Genomic DNA, 24,722 nt, shown 5'->3' on the forward strand with positions numbered 1-24,722 from the left:
CTTTGCCCAGGACTGTGAGATCCATTACATTTTATGTTGCGTTTTTACTATGTAGCTGCGCCATTTGTGTTTAATTCTTTGCTCGAATGGTAGAAACCCTATATTTAGACCTGTGTTCATAGATTTTTTCAAGTATAACTTGATTATTTCTGTTATTTATAACGTATTAATTTATTCGGTCATGATTATACAGCTTCTTCCATTATTTCAGATGTGATTTTAGCTAACCTGCATTGGCTCCCTGTTAACTTAAGATGTGATTTGAAGGTTCTGTTGGTATTATACCAAATCATGCAAGGACTTGCTCCCTCATATCTTTCAGATTTAATTTCACACTATGTTCCGGTCCGGAGCCTTCGCTCTGAAAACGCTGGTCTAAGAGTGATCCCAGTGATTACCATAGTTTTCAATACCTGAGTTGTGTAAACAATCGAAAAAAACAACAAATCCACTCTCATGCTATTTATCTATGCTAACACACATTTCTAACCAAGAACAGCTCACTGACATTTTCCCTCAAAAGTAGTTCAGGGAAGATAAAAGGATCGAGACCCCGGCGAGAAAACACGGACTGACAAGCATTGTTGCCGTGTACTCGCATCACCTCATTATTTACTGTACTGGCAGGACTATTTTCGAAAGTGGATGCACATGAAATAGGAGCTGGATGGAAGCAGCAGGAAAGCGTGCTGAATATTTGTAATGGTATAGAGTGAAACAAGAAGAAAGTTGCTCCAGATAGCTCCGCAAACGTGTTTTTGCCCCCGCTTCTTCTTGCATGTCTTTCAGGTGAAGGTTTGTGTGAGTCAGCCTCCAAACGTATTGAGGATAATCAAGATGCTAAATGGTAAATGGTCTGCATTGCTATAGCGCTTTTCAAGTCAATGAAGACCTCCCAAAGCGCTTTACAATGTGCTTCACACTTAACCATTCACACACACTCACACTACAATAGGGAGTCAGCCTCCAAACGTATTGAGGATAATCAAGATGCTAAATGGTAAATGGTCTGCATTTCTCTAGCGCTTTTCAAGTCAATGAAGACCTCCCAAAGCGCTTTACAATGTGCTTCACACTTAACCATTCACACACACTCACACTACAATAGGGAGTCAGCCTCCAAACGTATTGAGGATAATCAAGATGCTAAATGGTAAATGGTCTGCATTTCTATAGCACTTTTCAAGTCAATGAAGACCTCCCAAAGCGCTTCACAATGTGTTTCACACTTACCCATTCACACACACACTCACACACCAATAAGGAGTCAGCCTTCATACGTATTGAGGATAATCAAGATGCTAAATGGTAAATGGTCTGCATTTCTATAGCACTTTTCAAGTCAATGAAGACCTCCCAAAGCGCTTTACAATGTGTTTCACACTTACCCATTCACACACACACTCACACACCAATAAGGAGTCAGCCTTCATACGTATTGAGGATAATCAAGATGCTAAATGGTAAATGGTCTGCATTTCTATAGCACTTTTCAAGTCAATGAAGACCTCCCAAAGCGCTTTACAATGTGCTTCACACTTACCCATTCACACACACACACTCACACACCAATAGGAGTCAGCCTTCATACGTATTGAGGATAATCAAGATGCTAAATGGTAAATGGTCTGCATTTCTATAGCACTTTTCAAGTCAATGAAGACCTCCCAAAGCGCTTTACAATGTGCTTCACACTTACCCATTCACACACACACACTCACACACCAATAGGAGTCAGCCTTCATACGTATTGAGGATAATCAAGATGCTAAATGGTAAATGGTCTGCATTTCTATAGCGCTTTTCCAGTCAATGAAGGCCTCCATAAGCGCTTTACAATGTGCTTCACACTTATCCATTCACACACACTCACATACCAATAGGGAGTCAGCCTCCAAACGTAGTGAGGATAATCAAGTTGCTAAATGGTAAATGGTCTGCCTTTCTATAGCGCTTTTCCAGTCAATGAAGGCCTCCATAAGCGCTTTACAATGTGCTTCACACTTACCCATTCCCACACACACTCACACACCAATAGGGAGTCAGCCTCTAAACGTTTTGAGGATAATCAAGATGCTAAATGGTAAATGGTCTGCATTTCTATAGCACTTTTCAAGTCAATGAAGACCTCCCAAAGCGCTTTACAATGTGTTTCACACTTACCCATTCACACACACACACTCACACACCAATAGGAGTCAGCCTTCATACGTATTGAGGATAATCAAGATGCTAAATGGTCTGCATTTCTATAGCGCTTTTCCAGTCAATGAAGGCCTCCATAAGCGCTTTACAATGTGCTTCACACTTACCCATTCCCACACACACTCACACACCAATAGGGAGTCAGCCTCTAAACGTTTTGAGGATAATCAAGATGCTAAATGGTAAATGGTCTGCATTTCTATAGCACTTTTCAAGTCAATGAAGACCTCCCAAAGCGCTTTACAATGTGTTTCACACTTACCCATTCACACACACACACACTCACACACCAATAGGAGTCAGCCTTCATACGTATTGAGGATAATCAAGATGCTAAATGGTCTGCATTTCTATAGCGCTTTTCCAGTCAATGAAGGCCTCCATAAGCGCTTTACAATGTGCTTCACACTTACCCATTCCCACACACACTCACACACCAATAGGGAGTCAGCCTCTAAACGTTTTGAGGATAATCAAGATGCTAAATGGTAAATGGTCTGCATTTCTATAGCACTTTTCAAGTCAATGAAGACCTCCCAAAGCGCTTTACAATGTGTTTCACACTTACCCATTCACACACACACACACTCACACACCAATAGGAGTCAGCCTTCATACGTATTGAGGATAATCAAGATGCTAAATGGTCTGCATTTCTATAGCGCTTTTCCAGTCAATGAAGGCCTCCATAAGCGCTTTACAATGTGCTTCACACTTACCTATTCACACACACTCACACTACAATAGGGAGTCACCCTCCAAACGTATTGAGGATAATCAAGTTGCTAAATGGTAAATGGTCTGCCTTTCTATAGCGCTTTTCAAGTCAATGAAGACCTCCCAAAGCGCTTTACAATGTGAGAAAATGAAAAAGGACAGGTTTGCGGTGATCCCTTTCATCAGTATATTACCGACAATAATTCAATGCAGAAAATGAATTCATAATTTGAATCAGAAAATGTATTATTCTACTTAATTCTATTTGCATGTATTTTTTCCTTCTACAGTGAATGTCCAAGCGGGTTGATGCTCAGTGTTCTTTTGTCCTGTGAGAGTAGAATGTCTTTTCATGAAAGCTATTGAGACTGCAAAAGCACACATGCCAAGTTAGCTTTTTGGGAGGCGGTTTTCACAACTAGGATAACTTACCTGAGTGCCAGTAAAGTATGGTGTTGATGCTCAGTGTTGTTTTGTCCTGTGAGAGTAGAATGTCTTTTCATGAAAGCTATTGAGACTGCAAAAGCACACATGCCAAGTAAGCTGTTTGGGGGGCAGTTTTCACATCTATGATAACTTACCCAACTGCCAGTGTTGATGTTCAGTGTTGTTTTGGCCTGTGAGAGTAGAATGTCCTTCCGTGAAATCTACCGAGACTGCAAAAGCACAAATACCAAGTCAGCTTTTTGGGGGGTAGTTTTCACAACTATGATTACTTTTCTGACTGCCAGTAAAAGACTGCGTTGATGTTCAGTGTTGTTTTGGCTTGGGAGAGTAGAATGTCTTCCTGTGAAATCTACCGAGACTGCAAAAGCACATATGCCAAGTCAGCTGTTTGAGGGGCAGTCTTCACATCTAGGATAACTCACCTGACTGCCAGTAAAAGACGGTGTTGATGTTCAGTGTCATTTTGGCTTGGGAGAGTAGAATGTCCTTCTGTGAAAGCTAATAAGACTGCAAATGCACACATGCCAAGTTAGCTTTTTGGAGGCGGTTTTCACATCTAGGATAACTTACCTGAGTGCCAGTAAAATACGGTGTTGATGTTTAGTGCTGTTTTGGCCTGTGATAGTATATTAGCTTTCTGTGAAAGCTACTGAGACTGCCAAAGCACAAATCCCATGTTAGCTTTTCTGGGGGCAGTCTTTACATCTAGGATAACTTACCTGACTGCCAGTAACATATGCTGTTGATGTTCAGTGTTGGTTATGCCTGTGAGAGTACAATGTCTTTCTGTGAAAGCCAATAAGACTGAAAAAACACAAATGACGAATCAGCTTTTTGGGAGGCAGTTTTCACATCAAGGATAACTTACCTGAGTGCCAGTAAAGTATGGTGTTGATGCTCAGTGATGTTTTGTTATGTGAGAGTAGAATGTCTTTTCATGAAACTGCAAAAGCACACATGTCAAGTCAGCGTTTTGGGGGCAGTTTTCACATCTAGGATAACTTACCTGACTGCCAGTAAAATATGGTGTTGATGTTCAGTGTTGTTTTTGCCTGTGGGAGTCGAATGTCTTTCTGCGAAAGTTATTAAGACTGCAAAAACACAAATGTCACATCTGCTTTTTGGGAGACTGTTTTCACATCAAGGATAACTTACCTGACTGTCAGTATAATATGGTGTTGATGTTCAGTGTTGTTTTGGCCTGTGATAGTAGAATGTCTTTCTGTGAAAGCTAATAAGACTGCAAAAACACAAATGCCAAGTCAGCTGTTTGGGGGGCAGTTTTCACATCTAGGATACCTGAGTGCCAGTAAAAGTTGGTGTTGATGTTTATTTTTGTTTTGTCCTGTGAGAGTAGAATGTCTTTTAATGAAAGCTATCGATACTGCAAAAGGTATTGTTCCCGTTTATTCAGTGTTCTTTTGGGTTGTGAAGGTAGAATGTCTTTCTTACTATTTATTCTACAATACGACATGGGCAGAAGGAATGTGTTTTTGTACGCGGTCTGTGTTTCCGGACAAAAATAACCAAAGGACCAGGATCCTACCATGTAAAAGCCCTTTTTTACACGAGCGTAAGTGCGAATGTAGTCGCACTCTCGTTGCCGGGGAATCGGGTCGACCCGTTTCTCGCTGACGACATCTTGGACTCATTACTGTCCAGATCTCCGGACCAATCTCGTGTTTTCTCACAGCCTCCGTACACACTCTCACAACACCCACACATCCAGAACACATACTCTCGCCACCTCCTCGCTGATACAATCCGTGTGTCATCCACTGTTGCTAAGATACTGGCCTCCGCCAAGTTTTTTGTATTCATTTTTTGTATCCGCCATTGGATTTAACAGTGACCCTATTCAATTGGATCACTTTGAGGAAAATGATATATAGATCTTCCGTTGTCTTCACTGCTGAGTATCTGCCACGCCAGAAGTCGTCTCACTTGCCTCTTACCTTCTCTTTACGTAGTATCTTATCCGAAAAAAGACGTTATTTACAGTTACTATTGACTCCATTTAAAACCTATCCATCTACCTATCCATCTATCTACCTATCTACCTATCTATCTATCCTATCTATCTATCTCTCTATCTCTATCTCTCTCTCTCTCTCTCTCTCTCTCTTCCTCTCCTTTTTTCCCCACTCTGTCTCTTTCACTCTCTCTCTCTCTCTCTCTCTCTCTCTCTCTCTAGACATCTATCTATGTATCTATCCATCGATTTATCTAGACTTCTATCCATTTATCTAGACATCTATCTAGACATATATCTATCTATCTAGACATCTATCTAGATATTTAGACATCTCGACATCTATCTATCTATCTATCTATCTAGACATCTATCTATCTAGACATCTATCTATCTAGACATCTATCTATTTAGACATCTATCTATCTAGACATCTATCTATCTATTTAGACATCTATCTATCTATTTAGACATCTATCTATCTATCTATCTAGACATCTATCTAGACATCTATCTATCTAGACATCTATCTATCTATCTATTTATCTAGACATCTATCTATCTAGACATCTATCTATCTACCTAGACTTCTGGACATGTAGACATCTTTCTATCTAGACATCTAGACATCTATCTATCTAGACATCTAGACAGCTATCTATCCAGATATCTATCTATCTAGACATATATCTATCATATCTCAAGATCATTGCATTGTCATGGTTGCCGTGGCACCCGATTGGCCCCGCCCGTGTGGCACCAGCTGCGGCTCGTTGTCAGATTGGATTCCCTGCTATTTAAACCCAGTCCTGTCACTCTCCTTTTGTCAGTCCGTCAACGAACCGCTGCCCGCGAGATGTGGGTTTCGATTCGGTCCTGTTCCTGTTGGTATTTCCTGTTCCGGTATTGTTCCCGTTTATTTTGTCCTTTTTAATTTTAGTTAACCGTTTTGTTTCTGTCTATTTTGTCCTGTTTATCATTTTCTCTAGTTTTCGTTCCCGTTTAGTTTGTCCTGTTTATTTTCGATATCCTGTTTCATTACCATTCATACAGTGTTCATTTGAGCTGTGAAAAGTGATGGGTCCCGGGGACTCGCATGCTCAAAAATCTATGGGTCCCAACAGAGATCTATGGGTCCCCAAAATTTAGTGTTATGGAGGTTGAAATTGTAAATCGGCGACAAATATGTAATATAAATCTATATATTCATTCAGTTTTAATCATCACAGTTTATTGGTAATACGAAGCAATTATCGCTTCAAGATTTTTCAGTTCACAACAATATTGTAAATTATACAAAATAATATTGCTGAAATAATTATATAAATCTATATTTTCATTTAGTTTTAATCATCACAAGTTATTGGTAATACAGAGCAGTCATCGCTTCAGATTTTTCCGTTCACAATATTGTACATTATACAACATATTGAAAATACTGCCATCCACTTAACTATCTTAAGCAGTGAAAGCATGGCCAAGTCTTATTTTTGATGTCATATCTGTTCATACTGTTCTCTCTTCCTGCAGCAACAGAATTTTCATAGCTAATTTGTGGTTTTCATTGTCCTTGTGCCGATCCAATGTGCTTTTCTAAAAGTTCGTATTGCAAAATGCTTTATGCCGTCCAGTTTTTTTGTCACGCTGGGTACACGCATCACAGAACATGTAGCCTCCATTATCATCCTCAGTAACTTGGAATATAATTTATGGTAGTCCATTTTGGCAGAAAAGTCCTTTTCTTCCTAGGAGTATTCTTTTATTTTCTTTCGTCGAATCATTCGCTTCAATGCACGTGTTTTCCATGCCTTTAGATCTTCTGAAGAATTTCTCCGCCGTTTTTTCGTGCCGGAATTATTGCCGTTGTTATCACTTTCTGCGTTATGTTTCGACTTATTACCGACACTGAATAAATAACCAATTTTGTGTTGATTTGCACCTAATACCAACTCTTTTCACGGAGGCATACTTCCACCAAAACAATGACGTCATCTCAAAACAACGAGATCTCATTTGCCCAGGTCGGCGCGAGACCAAAACAACAATGGCGGATCCGCCTGACGAAAAGTTTGGAGTGCGGTAAATCTTTGTTAAAAAAAGAAAAAGTAATCGGGTGATAATGCCAATTTGGTGTCCAAAAAGTTGCGTCCCGGGGACGCACGTTGATTTGAGACAATGCGTCCCCAGCAAAAATGATGAAACTAGGACGCAGGGACGCGGGCAAACCAAACCAGAACACTGATCCTATCTCAAGATCATTGCAGGGGCTGTAGCAAAACCTTCTTGCCGAATGTCAAATGTGTTTTAGATGATTAACCGCTACTTAATGTAGGGTCTTTTTGTACATCCATTTTTTGTATGCTAATAACTGTATTTTCACACTACACTCGCAGGAAATTTCATACATATACACACACACACAACACGGTGGTATACTCCAGTAGAGTCTGACAGTGTCATTTATCTCCATTGTGGGATGCAAAGTACGCTAGGGAAGCGCAGGAGTCACTATGATACCGAAGTACCCAAAACTCACTTTCACGCACACATTTTGCAACTAAGAGCAATGTTCCCCGGAATTTTCCTTACGGGTCTGAGCGTTCACACAAAGTCGGTGAGCAACGCTTGAAACAACAGTGAGCAACGGCAATCCCAAGTGTGGCAACAGTCATTATCAAACATGTCCAAAACTTGACATTTTGCTGAGTTTCCGGCAATGCAAAATTATTTTTCTCTTTTGAATGAATTGACTCATGTACGATTGCAAAGGTTGTACGGCCTACAGGCGTCTTTCACAAGATTTCCATTTTTTTTTTTTCCTGGTATCTTTTGTCGCATAATACTAACATTTTTGGGGGCTTATTGAGTCGGTTGCACGATACGCAACTGTATTTAATTATTATTTTTTTTAGTGGAAGTACAATGTTGGCAACAAGATTGACTTGGTATCATTGGAAATGATTTGAATGCAACACAAACTTTTTCTATTTTGTTTTAATTCCTTTAAAAAAATTTCATTGTGTTTATTATTTCCTAGCTGTTACGTTTTTCCTTTTGTTCTCTATTTACTTTTTTTTCCTTTGTTTCTTTCTTTTCTTTTTTTTTCTGGCTTTTTTTCTGAATTCTTCCTTCTTTTTTCTCTTCCTTTTCTTTTTTTCTCTGCTTTTCACTACTTTTTTATGTAGGTATTTTTTCTTTTTTGTTCTATTCCCCATTCCTTTAAGACATTTTGTGCATCATTTTACATAATATTTGGTCATATAGGGATGAAAGAAGCAAAAGAACCCTGAGAGCCGTTTAGGACCTGAAAGAGTCCTTTTAGTGAGTTGAGCCGAAGAAGCTGGTTCCCGAAAAATTCTACTGACTTTACTCAAATTCGTTCTACTTCGACCTTGAGTTCAAAATAGCGCATTTAGAACACAACGTCAGGGGAACCCGTGTATTTTTACCTTCATTCACTGTAACTTTAACTTAATTCGCTTCTTAATTACACAAAGACACTGTACTTGTATTTCTTTCTCTCTCTCTCTCGCTCTCTCTTTCTCTCTCTCTCTTTCTTTTCCACCCCTTTTCTCCCACTCTGTCTCTGTCTCTTTCACTCTCTGTGTCTCTCATTGTCTCTTCCTTTGTTGCTCTTTGTCTCTTTCCCTCTCTGTGTATTTTAACCTCTTTTGCTCCAACTTTCTTTTTTTCCTTTTCTCTCTTTTCTCTTTCGCTCTTCCTTCCCTTTGCCCCTTCTTTTCTCTTTTCTCCCCTTCTGTCTTTCTATTTCTCTTTGGATTTATTTCTTCCTCTTCCTTTCTTTCCCCCCCTCTCATGACTTTTTATCTTTTGTTTCTCACGCTCTCTCCATCCCTCTCTTTTTTTCTTTGTCCCGCCCTCTCTCTCTCTCTTTTTTTTCTTTATCTCTCTTTTTCTTTCTCTTTAATCTACTAGTCCGCCCCCCGGCCAGAATGTTTGTTCTATCGAGTGGCCCCCGAGTTAAAATGAGGGTCAAGATAATTAGTGAAAGGTGTGTGGTGATTGGAGTTCAAAACCCGGTCGCCGCCCTCTGGTGGAGGGAGGAGTACTAGACCCTCATTTAACACAAAGACACTATCAGCATGTGTTTTTGACAATTCTATGTTTTTTTTCTTGATATTTTAGCGCCATTGTAGGGCAAATAAACAAACTGCTGCCGAGCTCACACTCAATTAGTTGTTTTTTTCTTCTTTTTTTTGTCTTCTCTGTTTTCTGACATTAATTTGTCTAATGATTATAATAACACAAAATGAAAATAATTACCAAATGGCTAAATGGAAAATGATAAAAAGGGAAACCTATTTTGAGGTCTCATGGGTAGTGATTTTAATTCTCGGTTCAAATTATTGCAGTAGAATCCTCGTACTGTATTGTGTGATGCGACCGATAATGAGTGCTACACAGCACAAAGAAGAACACAGACTACTGAGCCTCAAAGTGACCACATTGCAGAAGTTTTATTCTCATTTTTATACCATGCATTGGCTACCCGTAGCAGCAAGATGGCAAACAATCATGCCAGTTACCTCTCGGTGTGATCCATGTTACGCAAAATAAATACACATTTCTCGACTTGCTGTCAGGACCAGAACGGAAACAGGACCCAATTGCATGACGTTTCTCACAAGTTTTATTGGAGGAAAGAGGAAGGGCTGCGCCCAAGATCCGGTGATCGCTGGGCACAGAGAGCAAGTCGCTCTCATACTCGGATTGTGATCGGAACACGGAAGTGGATCCTCCTTAGCATGCGATGGCGGTGTCAGTGGCGGAAAACTGGTCGGTAGCAGGGACTGGGAGAGCAAGACGTGGTCGGGTCGGAAACGAGTCAAAAGCCAGAACAGTAGAGTAGACGTTGTCGGGGGACAAAAAGAGGTCGTAAGCCGGGACGTGGTCAGCATCAAAACGGGTCGTAGCAGGAGACAGACGGGAGCAAAAACGGGACAGGTGGGAGTCAGGGTCGAACAAGACTTGCCTAGTATGCATTGAGGTTCACAGATGGACTGACAACAGGGGATTGACAGGACCGCGTTCAAATAGTGACAGGGAGCAAATCAGAACCCATGGCGTTTGGCGACAAATAAGCAGGCACAGCTGAGTCACAATCCATGTTCATTGGAGAGTTATTTTACGATGAAAAGCCATAGAACAAACCCTTGTTTTGAAACAATTATTTAGGACAAAAATGATGGTCTAAATGAGTCTCAACACTCTTGAGTAACTATCGGAGGGCAAATTTAAAGTGGTATATTGATATTGACACGCGGCACTGGCTCTGGCATTATTACTATTTCAAATGTTTTATCAAATCATCTCACAGTGAAATACAATATGCTGGAGAATAAGCTTTTGTCTGGAGAGCTGGTTTGAAGGATTCATTGAAATGTGTCATCAAATATATAGTTTGGCTCTCCCAAGAACAACAATCTTTTTTGCTTTGTCTTTTTGGGTCAAAACTGTTTCTGACCCTGACTGTATACAAAAAGTTTAGATAGATAGATGGATAGATAGATAGATGTCTAGATGGATAGATGTCTAGATGGATGTCTAGATGGATAGATGGATAGGTGTCTAGATGGATAGATGTCTAGATGGATGGATGTCTAGATAGATGTCTAGATAGATGTCTGGATAGATAGATGTCTAGATAGATAAATGTCTAGATGGATAGATGTCTAGATAGATGTCTAGATGGATAGATGTCTAGATGGATGGATGTCTAGATAGATGTCTGGATAGATAGATGTCTAGATAGATAAATGTCTAGATGGATAGATGTCTAGATAAATGTCTAGATGGATAGATGTCTAGATAGATAATGTTTAGATAGATAGATGTCTAGATACATGTTTAGATGGATAGATGTCTAGATAGATAATGTCTAGATAGATAGATGTCTAGATAAATGTCTAGATGGATAGATGTCTAGATAGATAATGTCTAGCTAGATAGATGTCTAGATAAATGTCTAGATAGATAAATGTCTAGATGGATAGATGTCTAGATAAATGTCTAGATGGATAGATGTCTAGATATATAATGTCTAGATAGATAGATGTCTAGATAAATGTCTGGATGGATAGATGTCTAGATAGACAATGTCTAGATAGATAATGTCTAGCTAGATAGATGTCTAGATAAATGTCTAGATAGATAAATGTCTAGATGGATAGATGTCTAGATAAATGTCTAGATGGATAGATGTCTAGATATATAATGTCTAGATAGATAGATGTCTAGATAAATGTCTAGATGGATAGATGTCTAGATATATAATGTCTAGATAGATAGATGTCTAGATAAATGTCTGGATGGATAGATGTCTAGATAGACAATGTCTAGATAGATAGATGTCTAGATGAATGTCCAGATAGATAGATGTCTAGATAAATGTCTGGATGGATAGATGTCTAGATAGATAATGTCTAGATAGATAGATGTCTAGATAAATGTCTGGATGGATAGATGTCTAGATAGACAATGTCTAGATAGATAGATGTCTAGATGAATGTCCAGATAGATAGATGTCTAGATAAATGTCTAGATGGATAGATGTCTAGATGGATACATATCTAGATAGATAGATGGAATAGTTTTTTTAGGGGTGAGTAGAAAACGGTACATAACTCTTCTATCACTGTATCTCTGTTGCAGTCTGCTGTTTCCGGTGGATGACCATGGAACGGCTGTGGTTGGCGTTGCTGTTGCTGGCGGCAGCATGCAGGGGGCAGCAGTGTCCGAAACGCTGCATGTGCCAGGGTCTGTCGCCATCGCTCGCCATCCTCTGCTCCAAAACAGGCCTGCTTTTTGTTCCTGTTGCTATCGACAGACGGACGGTTGAGCTTCGGCTGCAGGAGAACTTCATCACAGGTATTGGGAAACTATATTTGAGGCGTAACGCAATATAGCAGATTCAGGACCCATCCATCCATCAATTATCTTCACCGCTTATCCTCAGTAGGGTCGCGGGGGTGCTGGAGCCCATCTCAGCTGTCTTCGGGCAGTGGGCAGGGGACACCCTTAACCGGTTGCCAGCCAGTCGCAGGACACACAGGGACAATTTGGACCGGCCAATTAACCTGATAATGCATGTTTTTGGAATGTGGGAGGAAACCGGAGTGCCCGGAGGAAAGCCACGCAAGCACGGGGAGAACATGCAAACTCCACACAGGAAGGCTGGCAGCTGGATCTGAACCCATGACCTCAGAACTGTGCCGCACACGCGCTAACCACAGCTTCACCGTGCTGCCTCGGGTTCAGCAATTTTCATAGATTTTACTCTGGACCAGTTTGCTGTGAGATCCTGCAGCTGAGTAAATGGAACACTCATCTATATCAGTAGGTGGCAGCAGATAATCAGTTTCTCTCTTTCACTCTCTCTCTCTCTCTCTCTCTCTCTCTCTCTCTCTCCTCTCTCTCTCCTCTCTCTCTCTCTCTCTCTCTCTCTCTCTCTCCTCTCTCTCTCTCTCTCTCTCTCTCTCTCTCTCTCTCTCTCTCTCTCTCTCTCTCTCTCTCTCTCTCTCTCTCTCTCTTGTCATGTCTTCCCTTTCTTGTTCTCTATATTGTTCCCTCTCCGTTTCTTGTTCTCTCTCTTTGTCTCAATTTGTCTTGCAAATTCTTGTTCTCTCTCTTGTTATCTCCATCTCCTGTTCCCTCTCATTCTTGTTCTCTCTTTCTCTCAATCTATCTTGGTAACTGTTGTTCTCTCTCTTTCCTCTTTTCTCTCCTTCTGTCTTTCTATTTCTCTTTGGATTTCTTTCTTCCTCTCCCTTTCTTTTCCCCCTCTCTCACGACTTTTTATCTTCTGTTTCTCACGCTCTCTCCCTCTCTCTCTTTTTCTTTCTATGTCCCGCCCTCTCTCCTTTTCCCTCCCTCTTTCTTTGTCTCTCTTTTTCTTTCTCTTCAATCTACTAGTCCAGCCCCCGACACAATGTTTGTTCTATCGTGTGGCCCCCGAGTTAAAATGAGTTTGACACCACTGAACTAGACATTCACAGTCAAGAAGCCTTGATGCAATATACACATGTAGATGGTTATAACATGCCTTTATAATCCGAAATGGGTCAGCGAGTAGACAAGAGGAGGAGGAGTAAACATATGTAAAAGAGCTTGGCGGATTTACATCGGATATGTGTAAATGATTTTGCAAATTCTCTTGCAATGTCGTGTCGCTCAGGAGTGGGACCCTTTGATGAGCTGATTATTACAGTTTTTAGACGTAATCGACGGTGACACGACATCTCTTTGTCAAAAAAGAGAAAATAGCGATAATTGCTTATAACAATTTTTTTATCACACCTGCACAGGAGACTTAAAAAAATAAAATATATAAGTATCTAAATAAATAAACACGCTGCAGAGCAGTCAGAATGCATTGGCTAATTCAGAAGAACACCGATATGCACTGTTAGTGTGAAATCCCCCCATTTGATCAATGGTATGCCCTAGCGGCAGTGTTGTGATGTTTGATGTCATGTTGTACTTTCGGGAATTGAATCCAATAAAGTTGTTCTCAGCCTCATTAGTATTATTATTACAGCTTATACACCAGGGTGACTATTTAATCAACTTTTTTCCACAATAGTTTGTATTTTTTTCAGGTCTGATTAAATCACTCGCTTGGCAATGGGCAGTGCCATTCCCATCATTTGTGGAAACAAATTAATATTTGACAGAACAGAAATTACTGGGAAAAAAAATCAAATATTTCGAAAGGACAATGCTTGGATTTGTGCAGCAAATACTTAAGGCTGTAAATAGGATTTGGTATTTTTTTAATGTATAATATAGTATTTAATTGAAATATTTAAAAAAATAAAAATAAACTATATGCATCACCTCTGCCCGGTCATTTGGCGCCAACCCCAGAGGGTTCTGATTGGCTCTCTGTCACTATTTAAGCCCACTCCTATCTGTCCCCTTTTGTCAGTCCATCTGCAAACCTCAGTTAACACTAGGCAAGCCTTTTTTCGACCCTGACTCACACATGTTTTTGCTCCCGCCTGTCCCCTGGCTTCGACCTGTTTTTAATCCTGACCACGTCTACTCTCCTTTCCTGGCTTATGACTCGTTTTCGACCCCGACCACGTTTTTTGCTCTCCTGTCCCGGCGACTGACCCGTTTTTTTTTCCTTTACCGGCAACGCCATCGCTTGCCACGGTTGTCCTGCTTCTGCGTTCAGAGCGACCTGCTTCCGGCGTCCAGCGACCACCGGATCGTGGGCGCAACCCTTCGGGGTCGGAAACGAGTCGTAAGCCAGGAGAGGAGAGTAGACGTGGTCAGGATCAAAAACATGTTAAAGCCAGGGAACATACGGAAGCAAAAACAGGGGGGAGTCAGGGTCGAAAAAGGCTTGCCTAGTGTAAACTGAGGTTCGCAGACGGACTGACAAAAGGGGACAGACAGGAGTGGGTACAAGTACTGATCGGGAGCCAATCAGAGTCGGAGGCAGTTGCCGCCAAAGGAACCGCAGGTGAGTAATCAGAGAGACATAATGTGGAAAAGAAACTGAAAATCACATTGTCTGATTTTTTTTTAAATATGTATTTGTAAATCATGGTTTTTTGATCCTGACTACGTCTACTCTCCTCTCCTGTCTTATGACTCATTTTCGACCCCGACCACAATTCTTTGCTCTCCTGTCCCGGCCACTGACTCCTTTTTTTCCGTTCCCAACACCGCCATCGCGTTCAGAGCGACCTGCTTCCCGCGACCAGCGATCACCGGATCGTGGGTGCAACCTTTTCCTTTCTTCCAATAAAACTGAGAGAAACGTAACGCAACTGGGTCCTGTCTCTGTTCTGGTTTGGGATCACTCTAAAAGAACCAAGGCACATGCAGAAATCTTGCTTTTTCTACTTATTTTCCAATTTTTAAACAATGTGATTTCACAGTTCTGAGGTCATGAGATCGAACCTCCTGTGTGGAGTTTGCATGTTCTCCCTGCGCTTGCATGGGTTTCCTCCCACATTCCAAAAATATGCATGTCAGGTTAATTGGCCGGTCCAAATTGTCCCTAGGTGTGGATGGGCGAGTGAGTTGTCCCTGTGTGATTGGCTGGCAACCAGTTCAGGGTGTCCCCTGCCCACTACCCGAAGATAGCTGGGATGGGCTCCAGCACCCCCGCGACCCTACTGAGGATAAGCGGTGCAGATAATGGATGGATGGATGGCTAATAGTTGGACATTGTTTGATCTCGTCTTGTGAATTGTTCCAAAGTTTGACCCCGCACACAGACACACACATACTTTTCCTGGTGGTTCTCACCTTTGGGATTTTGAATTCACGACAGCCCCTCAAGTAAAATGTCCCTCTTTCCGAATGAATAATTTATGTATGTTTTCTGGCACTGTGTTTTTGTTGACCTTAAATAGCAGTTGTGAAGTGAAACATTTTAATAAATCGTCAAATTTTAATATTTTGGACTGCAGGAATAAAATATGAGTGTGATCCCGATATCCTACCCTGGGTTTTATTAAAGGTATTTCATTCAAAGAAGTTCTTGTCCCAATTTCTGCTTTCTGTTTTCTCTTCCCAGCTGTCCGGAGAAAAGACTTTGCCAACATGACCAGCCTTTTGCATCTGACGCTGTCCAGAAACACAATCAGTCAGATCCTTCCTTCAGCTTTCAGTGACCTGCGGCGACTAAGAGCGCTCCATTTAGACTCAAATAGGTTAACTATTATCAAGGTAAATATTATTGATGTTTCTCATCCATAAACAGGGTTGGGTAGGGTTACTTTAACTGGATTACTTTCAATGACTTTTGGATGACTCCGATACCAAATATGCTAAGAAAAGACAAAAGAAACTCAATATGAATCAAATGATGACTCACAACACGTGGTAAGCTTTCTCTCCTGGCTTTGATCTCTTTGATCTCCGGCAAAACGAACATCAAATGCGACACCGGACAGAGGGTGTCAATACCGGAAAGAACGGGATAGAAAGGATTGAAAACATATATATATATATATATATATATATATATATATATATATATATCAGACAGGACGAGAATGACGGACACGATACCAGACACTGGAGACAGGAGACCGAAATCAAAACAGGACAAAACAGACGGGATCAATACCAGACAGGATACACGAACGGGATGCCGGACAGAGTCAAAACCCATGTCTTGCGGGGGCAAAGGTTCGTTGACGGACGGACAAAGGTTGAGTGAGAGCACTGAGCTTAAATAGAAGGGAAGCCAATCTGTCAAAGACACGCAATTGGCGCTACACGGGCGGGGCCAATGGGGCGCCATGGCAACCGTGACGATTCATTTTGTTGTAGACACACAAGGTGACAACAGGGACATAATTGGCGCTAAAAAGAAATCATGTTTATTAGATGTACTTTATTAACTATTAATACATAGATAAACAGGGTTGGGTAGGGTTACTTTAACTGGATTACTTTCAATGACTTTTGGATGACTCCAATACCAAATATGCTCATAAAAGACAAAAGAAACTAAATATGAATCAAATGATGACTCACAACACGTGGTAAGCTTTCTCTCCTGGCTTTGATCTCTTTGGTCTCCGGCAAAACGAACATCAAATGCGACAGAAACAAAATGAAAAGGAATCCAAACAGCTTGCCAACATCATTTTCGCCGTTCCATGTATTCTGTTACTCCCCAAGCCTGCACAAAATTTTGTCATTTTATTCACTGTATTGTGAACTGTATTGTGCGATAATCGTTAAATAACAAACTGGCATCCTGTGAAATTACCTGGGAAGGTGTTGAATACTAAAAACAAGCCCACTCAGTGAAAATTTTCATTGCACTCAATAATGTAACTTGTATTCAATCGTATAAAATCCTTTATAGTCACAGGTATAAAATCCTTCAGTGACAATGATGTAGTATCAAAATAACAAACAGTATTGTGTGATAATCGTCAAACCAACGAACTGGCATCCTGTGAAATTACCTGGGAAGAAATGTTCCCTCTAATTTTCCTTACGGGTCTGAGCATTCACACAAAGTCGGTGAGCAACACTTGAAACAACAGTGAGCAACCATAATCCCAAGTGTGGCAAGATAATTAATGATCAAACTTGTCCAAAACTTAACATCAAGTTACATTTTGCTGAGTTTCTGGCAATGCGAAATGATTTTTCACTTTTGAATGAATTGAATCACGTACGGTTGATAAGGTTGCAGGCTGACAAACGTCGTTTGTTCTTACAATTCTTTCACAAGATATCCATTTCTTTTTTTTTCCTGATATATTTTATCGCATAATATTAACATTTTTGGGGAGCTTATTGAGTCGGTTGCAACATACAGAACTGTACTTAATCACATTTTTAGTGGAAGTACAATGTTGGCAACAAGATTCCCTTGCTATAATAGGAAATTATTTGAATGCAACACAAACTTTTTCTTCTTTTTTCCTTGTTTTTTTCTACTTTTTTTTAAAATTCCTTTTAAAAAAATCTCATTGTGTGTATTTTTTCCGAGCTGTTACTTTTTTAATTTTTGTTCTCTATTTACTTTTTTCCTACATTTTTTTCTTTTCTTTCTTTCTGGCTTTTTTTTTCTAAATTTTTCCTTCTTTTTTCCTCTTTCTCTTGTTTCTTTTTTTCTCAGCTTTTCACTACTTTTTCATTTTGGTATTTTTTTCTTTTTTGTTCTATTCCCCCCTTCCTTTAGGTCATTTTGTGCATCATTTTACATCATATTTGGTCATGTTGGAATTAAAGAAGCAAAAACAACCCGAAGAGCCGTTTAGGACCCGAAAGAGCCGGTTCTTTTTCGTGAGCCGAGCCGAAGAAGCCGGTTCTCGACCAACTCTACTAACTTTACTCAACTTCGTTCTACTCTGACTCGACTTCAAAATACCGCATTTAGAACACAACGTCAGGGGAACCCGTGTATTTTTACCTTCATGCACTGTAACTTTGACTTAAGTCGCTTCTTAATTAACAATTTTGAGCCCTGATTTTTGTGCGCAGCTAGATTTTCTTGTGCCCAGAGAATGTGCGAATGAGAATGAGCTTAGAGGGAACACTGCTGGGAAGGTGTCGAATAGTAAAAACAAAATCAACTTTACTCCAGCGGTGAAAACCTAAGTTCGAACGGTGGTTTCCCTTAAATGCTGTGGTCTGCAATTCCTAGACTGTACGACACAGCTGTTTTATGTTCCAGTTCACTTGCAACCTGAGTAAAGATAAGCAGTATTAAACATGGCCAGATTGATTATTCCTTCATTTAAATTCTGCTCAGCTTTTTCACTCTCACATAAGTTATCAAAATGGCACCAGCGGTTGGATGCACATCCACTTAAGCTAACATGCTAAATAGAACAGTCCGTGCTTGATTAAGTCTTAAGAAGTTTGTTTTAACTGAAGTGACCGAAGGACCGAAGCTTACTTAATCCGAGCATGTCAATTTCTAGCCGAAGCGAGCGAATTGAAGGATTTGCAAATTCGATGTGCTCCTTTCAAGGTTTATTATTTGCATGAGTTCTGTTGCGTTCAAATTATTTTGAAATTTCAGTAAGCATACCTGTCGCGCTGCAGGGCTCCATGCCCTTACACACTGTGGTATTTTCCATTACAAAATACAAAATCATTTTACACCATAATATTTCTTTTTATTTTGTAGTTTAACATGTTATATTGTATATGTCGTCCGGAATTGGAGTATTTTTTTTTTTTTTCATCACGGAGTCTTGGCTTTCCCGACGCCGTATTACATCACCGGCTCGAACGAGACGAAGACTCCGGTAAAAACAGGGGTTGGAGACTACGCGCTACAATAATAGCCGAACCATTGACACACACTGCTCACTCGATATAGAGTTTCTAGCAGTATCGTGCAGACCCTTCTATGTACCGGGAGAGTGAACTGTGGTCTTTGTGTTTGCTGTTTACTTTCCACCGCTAACCGTTTCACCGGATGCTAATGTTAGCATAGCGCTAAATCTCCTGCCCGCTGCTATCAATAAACAGCAGCTTGCACACCCCGACGGAGCTTTATCGTCGACGGCGACTTTAATTGGGCATGTTTATGGACTGTACTCCCAAATCCATTCAATTGTGGACTGAGCAATTCAGAAAAACACTGGACTATGTGTAATGTGTAATGTAAGATCAAACATCAAACATTCCGGTTGTATCCAGCAACTCTGTTTGACCCTCACCCTCCTCATCAACATCACCCCCCCCCCCCCCCCCCCCCCCCCCAGAGGAAAACAAAGCTTACTTACAACAAAGTCAGTTAGTTCTTTGTTCCATCTCTTAATTTCCTTATCCTCACTGTAAATGTGGAACTGGAGTCGTCCAATTTCGTTGTCACAGCATATCCCATGTTGTAACAATGACATACAATAAAGGCATATTATTTTCTATTCTATTCTATTCTATATGTGTTTCGTTATATCATGCATATTGCTAATTAACGTTTTGTTGTGAGATACTGAGTTGCTCGACATGAAGGTTTATTATAAAAAAGTTCAAAAATGAAGTCGCTTGGACGTTCACTATAGAAGGAAAAAAAACACATGCAAAAATAATTAAGTAGAATAATACATTTTCTTATACAAACGATTCATTCATTTTTTGCATTCAATTATTGTTGGTCATATACTGATTCAAGGGATAACGACAAACCTGTCTTTTTTTCATTTTCTCATTTTATACATACTTTTTGTCTTAACTTCTTTATACAACATCATCATTCGTAATATAATGCATCAGAGCAAGTGAGCCGTTGGAGAGCCGGCTCTCTTTAATGAATTGAGCCGAAAAAGACGGTTCTTTAAAAAGAGACGGACTTCCTTTCACTACACAGCTACCACATGAAATCCGATGGTTTTTAAGACCAAGTGTATTTCAAATTAACTTAATCAACCCCGCCTGTTGTTTTCAGATCAGAATGACTTATGGCGTTTTAATTTAGGTTCGGCCATTGCGACTGGGTGATTGTATCCAAAGAAAATTCAAAACCATGTTGTAATGTGCTCATGTGTGATCGGAATGATGCATGATGGGAAATCCACAGGCGGCAGACGCATGCGCAGAGTAGCATCAAACCGCTCGCTTCGTTTGCAACAAAAAAAAATATACCGAGATAGAGGCTACCGCGGCGAACTCGTTTGCCGTTTGGTGATAGTCGGTGTATACCGGATGGTACCCAGAATCGACAAATTTGCGTTTTTCCGTACAAATGTTCTTGTACGTCGGACTCGTCTTAAAATGCATAATAAATGTACTTTGTACAGCAAAACCGTACAGGTTGGCGGGTATGATGATGCATCAAAGCAAGTGAGCCGTTTGAGAGCCGGCTCTCTTGAACGAGTTGAGCCGAAAAAGCCGGTTCTCTAAAAAGAGACGGACTTCCTTTCACTACACAACTTCCACATCAAATCCGATGTTTTTGCGGCAAAAACGTACAGGTGCATTGATTGTTTTTTTTGCTCCATTTAGGACGATCATTTCAAAGGCCTCACCAACCTTCGCCATCTCATTCTGGCCAACAACCAGCTCCACTCGATATCTCCTCATGCTTTTGATGACTTCCTGTCCACGTTGGAGGATTTGGATCTGAGCTACAATAATCTTGCAGAAGCTCCCTGGGACACCATTGGACGATTAACAAACGTCAACACCTTGAATATGGATCACAACCTCATCGAAAATGTTCCTCAGGGAGTGTTCACCAATTTACATAAACTTGCCAGGTAAAAACAATATATGTGTATTGTTATATGATATATATGTATATATATATATATAAAATGGAACTGAAACAGAACCCACTTGCGTGACGTATATCGGAAGTTTTTAAAAAATGAGTGCTACACGGCACAAAGAAGAACACAAAATGACTAAGACTCAAAGTGACCACATTGCTGAAGTTTTATTCTTATTACTTTGCCGTGCTTTGGGTACCCGTAGCAGCAAGTGTCAGGACTAGAACGGAAACAGGACCCACTTGCGTGACGTTTACCACAACTTTAAAAAAATGGGTGCTACATGACACAAAGAAAAAAACAAAACGACTGAGACTCAAAGTGACCACATTGTTGAAGTTTTAATCTCATTTTTTTGCCATGCCTTGGGTACCCATAGCAGCAAGATGGCAAACAATCATGCCAGTTACCTCTCGGTGTGATACATGCTATGCAAAATGAATACACATTGTAAAAACGGGACAGGCGGGAGTCATGGTCAAAAAGGCTTGCCCTGTAAAAACAGAGGTTTTCAGACGGACTAACAACCGGAGAGTGACATTTAATGGTTAAATGTATTCAAACCAATAAAAAAGCAAGAGTGCCCAAGTTTAGCCAACTGTCTGCTGCTGTTTAAGTAAATATTGCACACTTTTTTGTGAAAACTATGGTCTTCATTTTACATCTGAAATATCACTCTCTGCTATTTGAAATCTTAAACTAAAATTGCTAACGTGAAAACTAATGATTTATAAAGGAAAATCTATCTATACATCTATACATCTATACATCTAGACATCTATCTACATCTAGACATATATCTATACATCTGTATATCTAGACATATATCTATACATTTAGACATGTATCTATACATCTATATATCTACACATATATCTATACAGCTATACATCTAGACATCTATCTATACATATATATATCTGGACATATATTTATACATCTAGACATGTATCTATACATCTCTATATCTAGACATATATCTATACATCTAGACATGTATCTATACATCTATATATCTAGACATATATCTATACATCTAGACATCTATCTATACATCTATATATCTAGACATATATCTATACATCTAGACAACTAGACATCTATCTATACATCTAATTATCTAGACGTCTATCAATACATCTATCCATCTAGACATCTATCTATCCATCTATCCTGACATACATCGATCTATCTATCTATCTATCTATCTATCTCTCTATCTCTCTATCTCTCTATCTCTCTATCTCTCTATCTCTCTATCTCGACATCTAGACATCTAGACATGTATCTATATATCTATATAGCTATAAATCTATATAACTATACATCTATAGATCTATACATCTACACATCTATCTATACATCGATATATCTAGACATATATTTATACATCTAGACATCTATCTATACATCTAGAAACGTGAAAACTAATGATTTGAAAAAGGGGCAGGGGTGCCAAATTTTTTTCATACAACTGTCGACTTTTTATAAAAATGTACTACTGTCCTCCCTTATTGATTTATGACCTTTCATTTTTATAGGCTGGACATGACATCCAACAAGTTGAAAAAGATTCCTCCTGACCCTCTGTTCCTGAGAATTCCCGTGTATGCCAAATCTAGAGGCAGCCCCCTGTCATCTTTAGTTTTAAGTTTCGGTGGAAATCCTCTTCATTGCAATTGTGAACTTCTATGGTTAAGGAGGCTAACACGAGAAGATGACTTAGAAACCTGCGCTTCACCCACAGACCTTAGTGCCAAATACTTTTGGACCATACCTGAAGAGGTGAGATTAAATACATTTCCTGAAAATGTGTCTACGACAAAATATGAATGATTTCTTTTTCTTGTAGGAGTTTATTTGTGATCCGCCAGTGTTAACCCGAAAGTCACCTCAGACAGCGACTATGGAGGGTCAACCAGCTAGCCTCAAATGTAAAGCTAATGGGGATCCAGAACCAGAAGTGCATTGGATCAACCCAGAAGGGCGACTCATCTCGAATGGCACAAGGTAGTAATCGTCAATGGTTATTGCTATCTATCTATCTATCTATCTATCTATCTATCTATCTATCTATCTATCTATCTATCTATCTATCTATCTATCTATCTATCTATCTATCTATCTATCTATCTATCTATCTATCTATCTATCTATCTATCTATCTATCTATCTATCTATCTATCTATCTATCTATCTATCTATCTATCTAGACATCTAGACATCTATCTAGACATCTATCTAGACATCTATCTATCTAGACTTCTATCTAGACTTCTATCTAGACTTCTATCTAGACTTCTACCTAGACTTCTACCTAGACTTCTATCTAGACTTCTATCTAGACTTCTATCTAGACTTCTATCTAGACTTCTATCTAGACTTCTATCTAGACATCTACATATCCATCTATACATCTATACATATATCTATCTATCTATCTATCTATCTATCTATCTATCTATCTATCTATCTATCTATCTATCTATCTATCTATCTATCTATCTATCTAGACATCTAGACATCTATTTATACATCTATACATTTAGACATCTAGACATCTATCTATCTATACATCTATATATCTAGACATATATCTATACATCTAGACATCTATCTATACATCTATCTATACATCTATCTATCTATCTATCTATCTATCTATCTATCTATCTATCTATCTAGACATCTATCTATCTAGACATTTATCTATCTAGACATTTATCTATCTAGACATTTATCTATCTAGACATTTATCTATCTAGACATTTATCTATCTAGACATCTATCTATCTAGACATCGATCTAGACATCTATGTATCTAGACATCTATCTATCTATCTATCTTGGTCATAAACCTCAAGAGGGGTGACCGACAAACGTGTATACAAAAACAAGGAAAAGGAAAAAGTAGCAAAAAGTAGCAAAAAATGACCATGGCCAACCCAAATGCCCAAACAACCCAAACAAGTTAGGCACCTCTGCAGCTTCCGTCCCTCCAGATGAAACGGGACACAAGAAAGCGGCCATGTCACTCGGGTTAGGGTGACACAACACACCCTTCACAGCAGGGCCCAACAGCTTTCACTGGTTTACCCCTGCCGCATTATACATGGGGCCCTGCCCATCCCTTAGAACGCATCCAAACATCCCACTATCCTTTCACAACACTTCTCCACTCATTCCTACCACCAACAAGAGCTATAGCTTCCATTTTGTTTCGACCTCTTTCTTGCAGTGCACTCATAACACCATCCATCGACGTGAATCGTGGTCTTCCTCTTGTTATAGGGTCACTAAATGTGAGAGGATGTGAAAGTAAAGTCCCTGAGTGGAAGAAAGAGGTTATTGCCAAGACATATATTTCGGGGATTGTGGTACAAGAAATCCGCTGACAGAAGATAACTTAAAAAAGGGTCCAGCAATAGGCTCCTAATCAAAAACACAAGGTTTAAAACAAGTTGTGTTAGGGTGACACAAAACAGGGCAGACATAACCAACGATAAACCAACAAAGACTGAAAATTAATCGGAAAATCAGTTTTCAGAACCTATGTTTTTTTTTTAGAGCCATGTTTAAATGTCCCCGTCCTCCAACACAGTTGATGTAGCAGACTGAATACACGTGAATCAGTGAAACAATGTGTCCAG

At 39.7% G+C, this 24,722-nt stretch overlaps 1 protein-coding gene across 5 annotated transcripts in view; it reads left to right on the top strand.

Moving 5' to 3' along the window:
• LOC148358967 (leucine-rich repeat and fibronectin type III domain-containing protein 1-like protein) overlaps positions 1–24,722 on the top strand; it is a 397,907-nt gene that overhangs the window by 241,515 nt on the left and 131,670 nt on the right. For 4 of the 5 annotated variants that reach the window (XM_088345841.1, XM_088345842.1, XM_088345845.1 and 1 more), the window contains exons 4-8: positions 12,014–12,229; positions 15,897–16,048; positions 20,807–21,060; positions 22,614–22,857; positions 22,925–23,082. In XM_088345841.1, the coding sequence (XP_088201967.1) occupies positions 12,014–12,229; positions 15,897–16,048; positions 20,807–21,060; positions 22,614–22,857; positions 22,925–23,082 (1,024 nt within the window). The remainder of the gene's footprint in view (positions 1–12,013; positions 12,230–15,896; positions 16,049–20,806; positions 21,061–22,613; positions 22,858–22,924; positions 23,083–24,722) is intronic. The other variant, XM_088345846.1, reaches the window with a different exon arrangement.

The sequence above is a fragment of the Urocampus carinirostris genome, chromosome 10, assembly GCF_059441175.1.
Source record: "Urocampus carinirostris isolate Australia breed hairy pipefish chromosome 10, RoL_Ucar_1.0, whole genome shotgun sequence".
NCBI lineage: Eukaryota > Metazoa > Chordata > Actinopteri > Syngnathiformes > Syngnathidae > Urocampus > Urocampus carinirostris.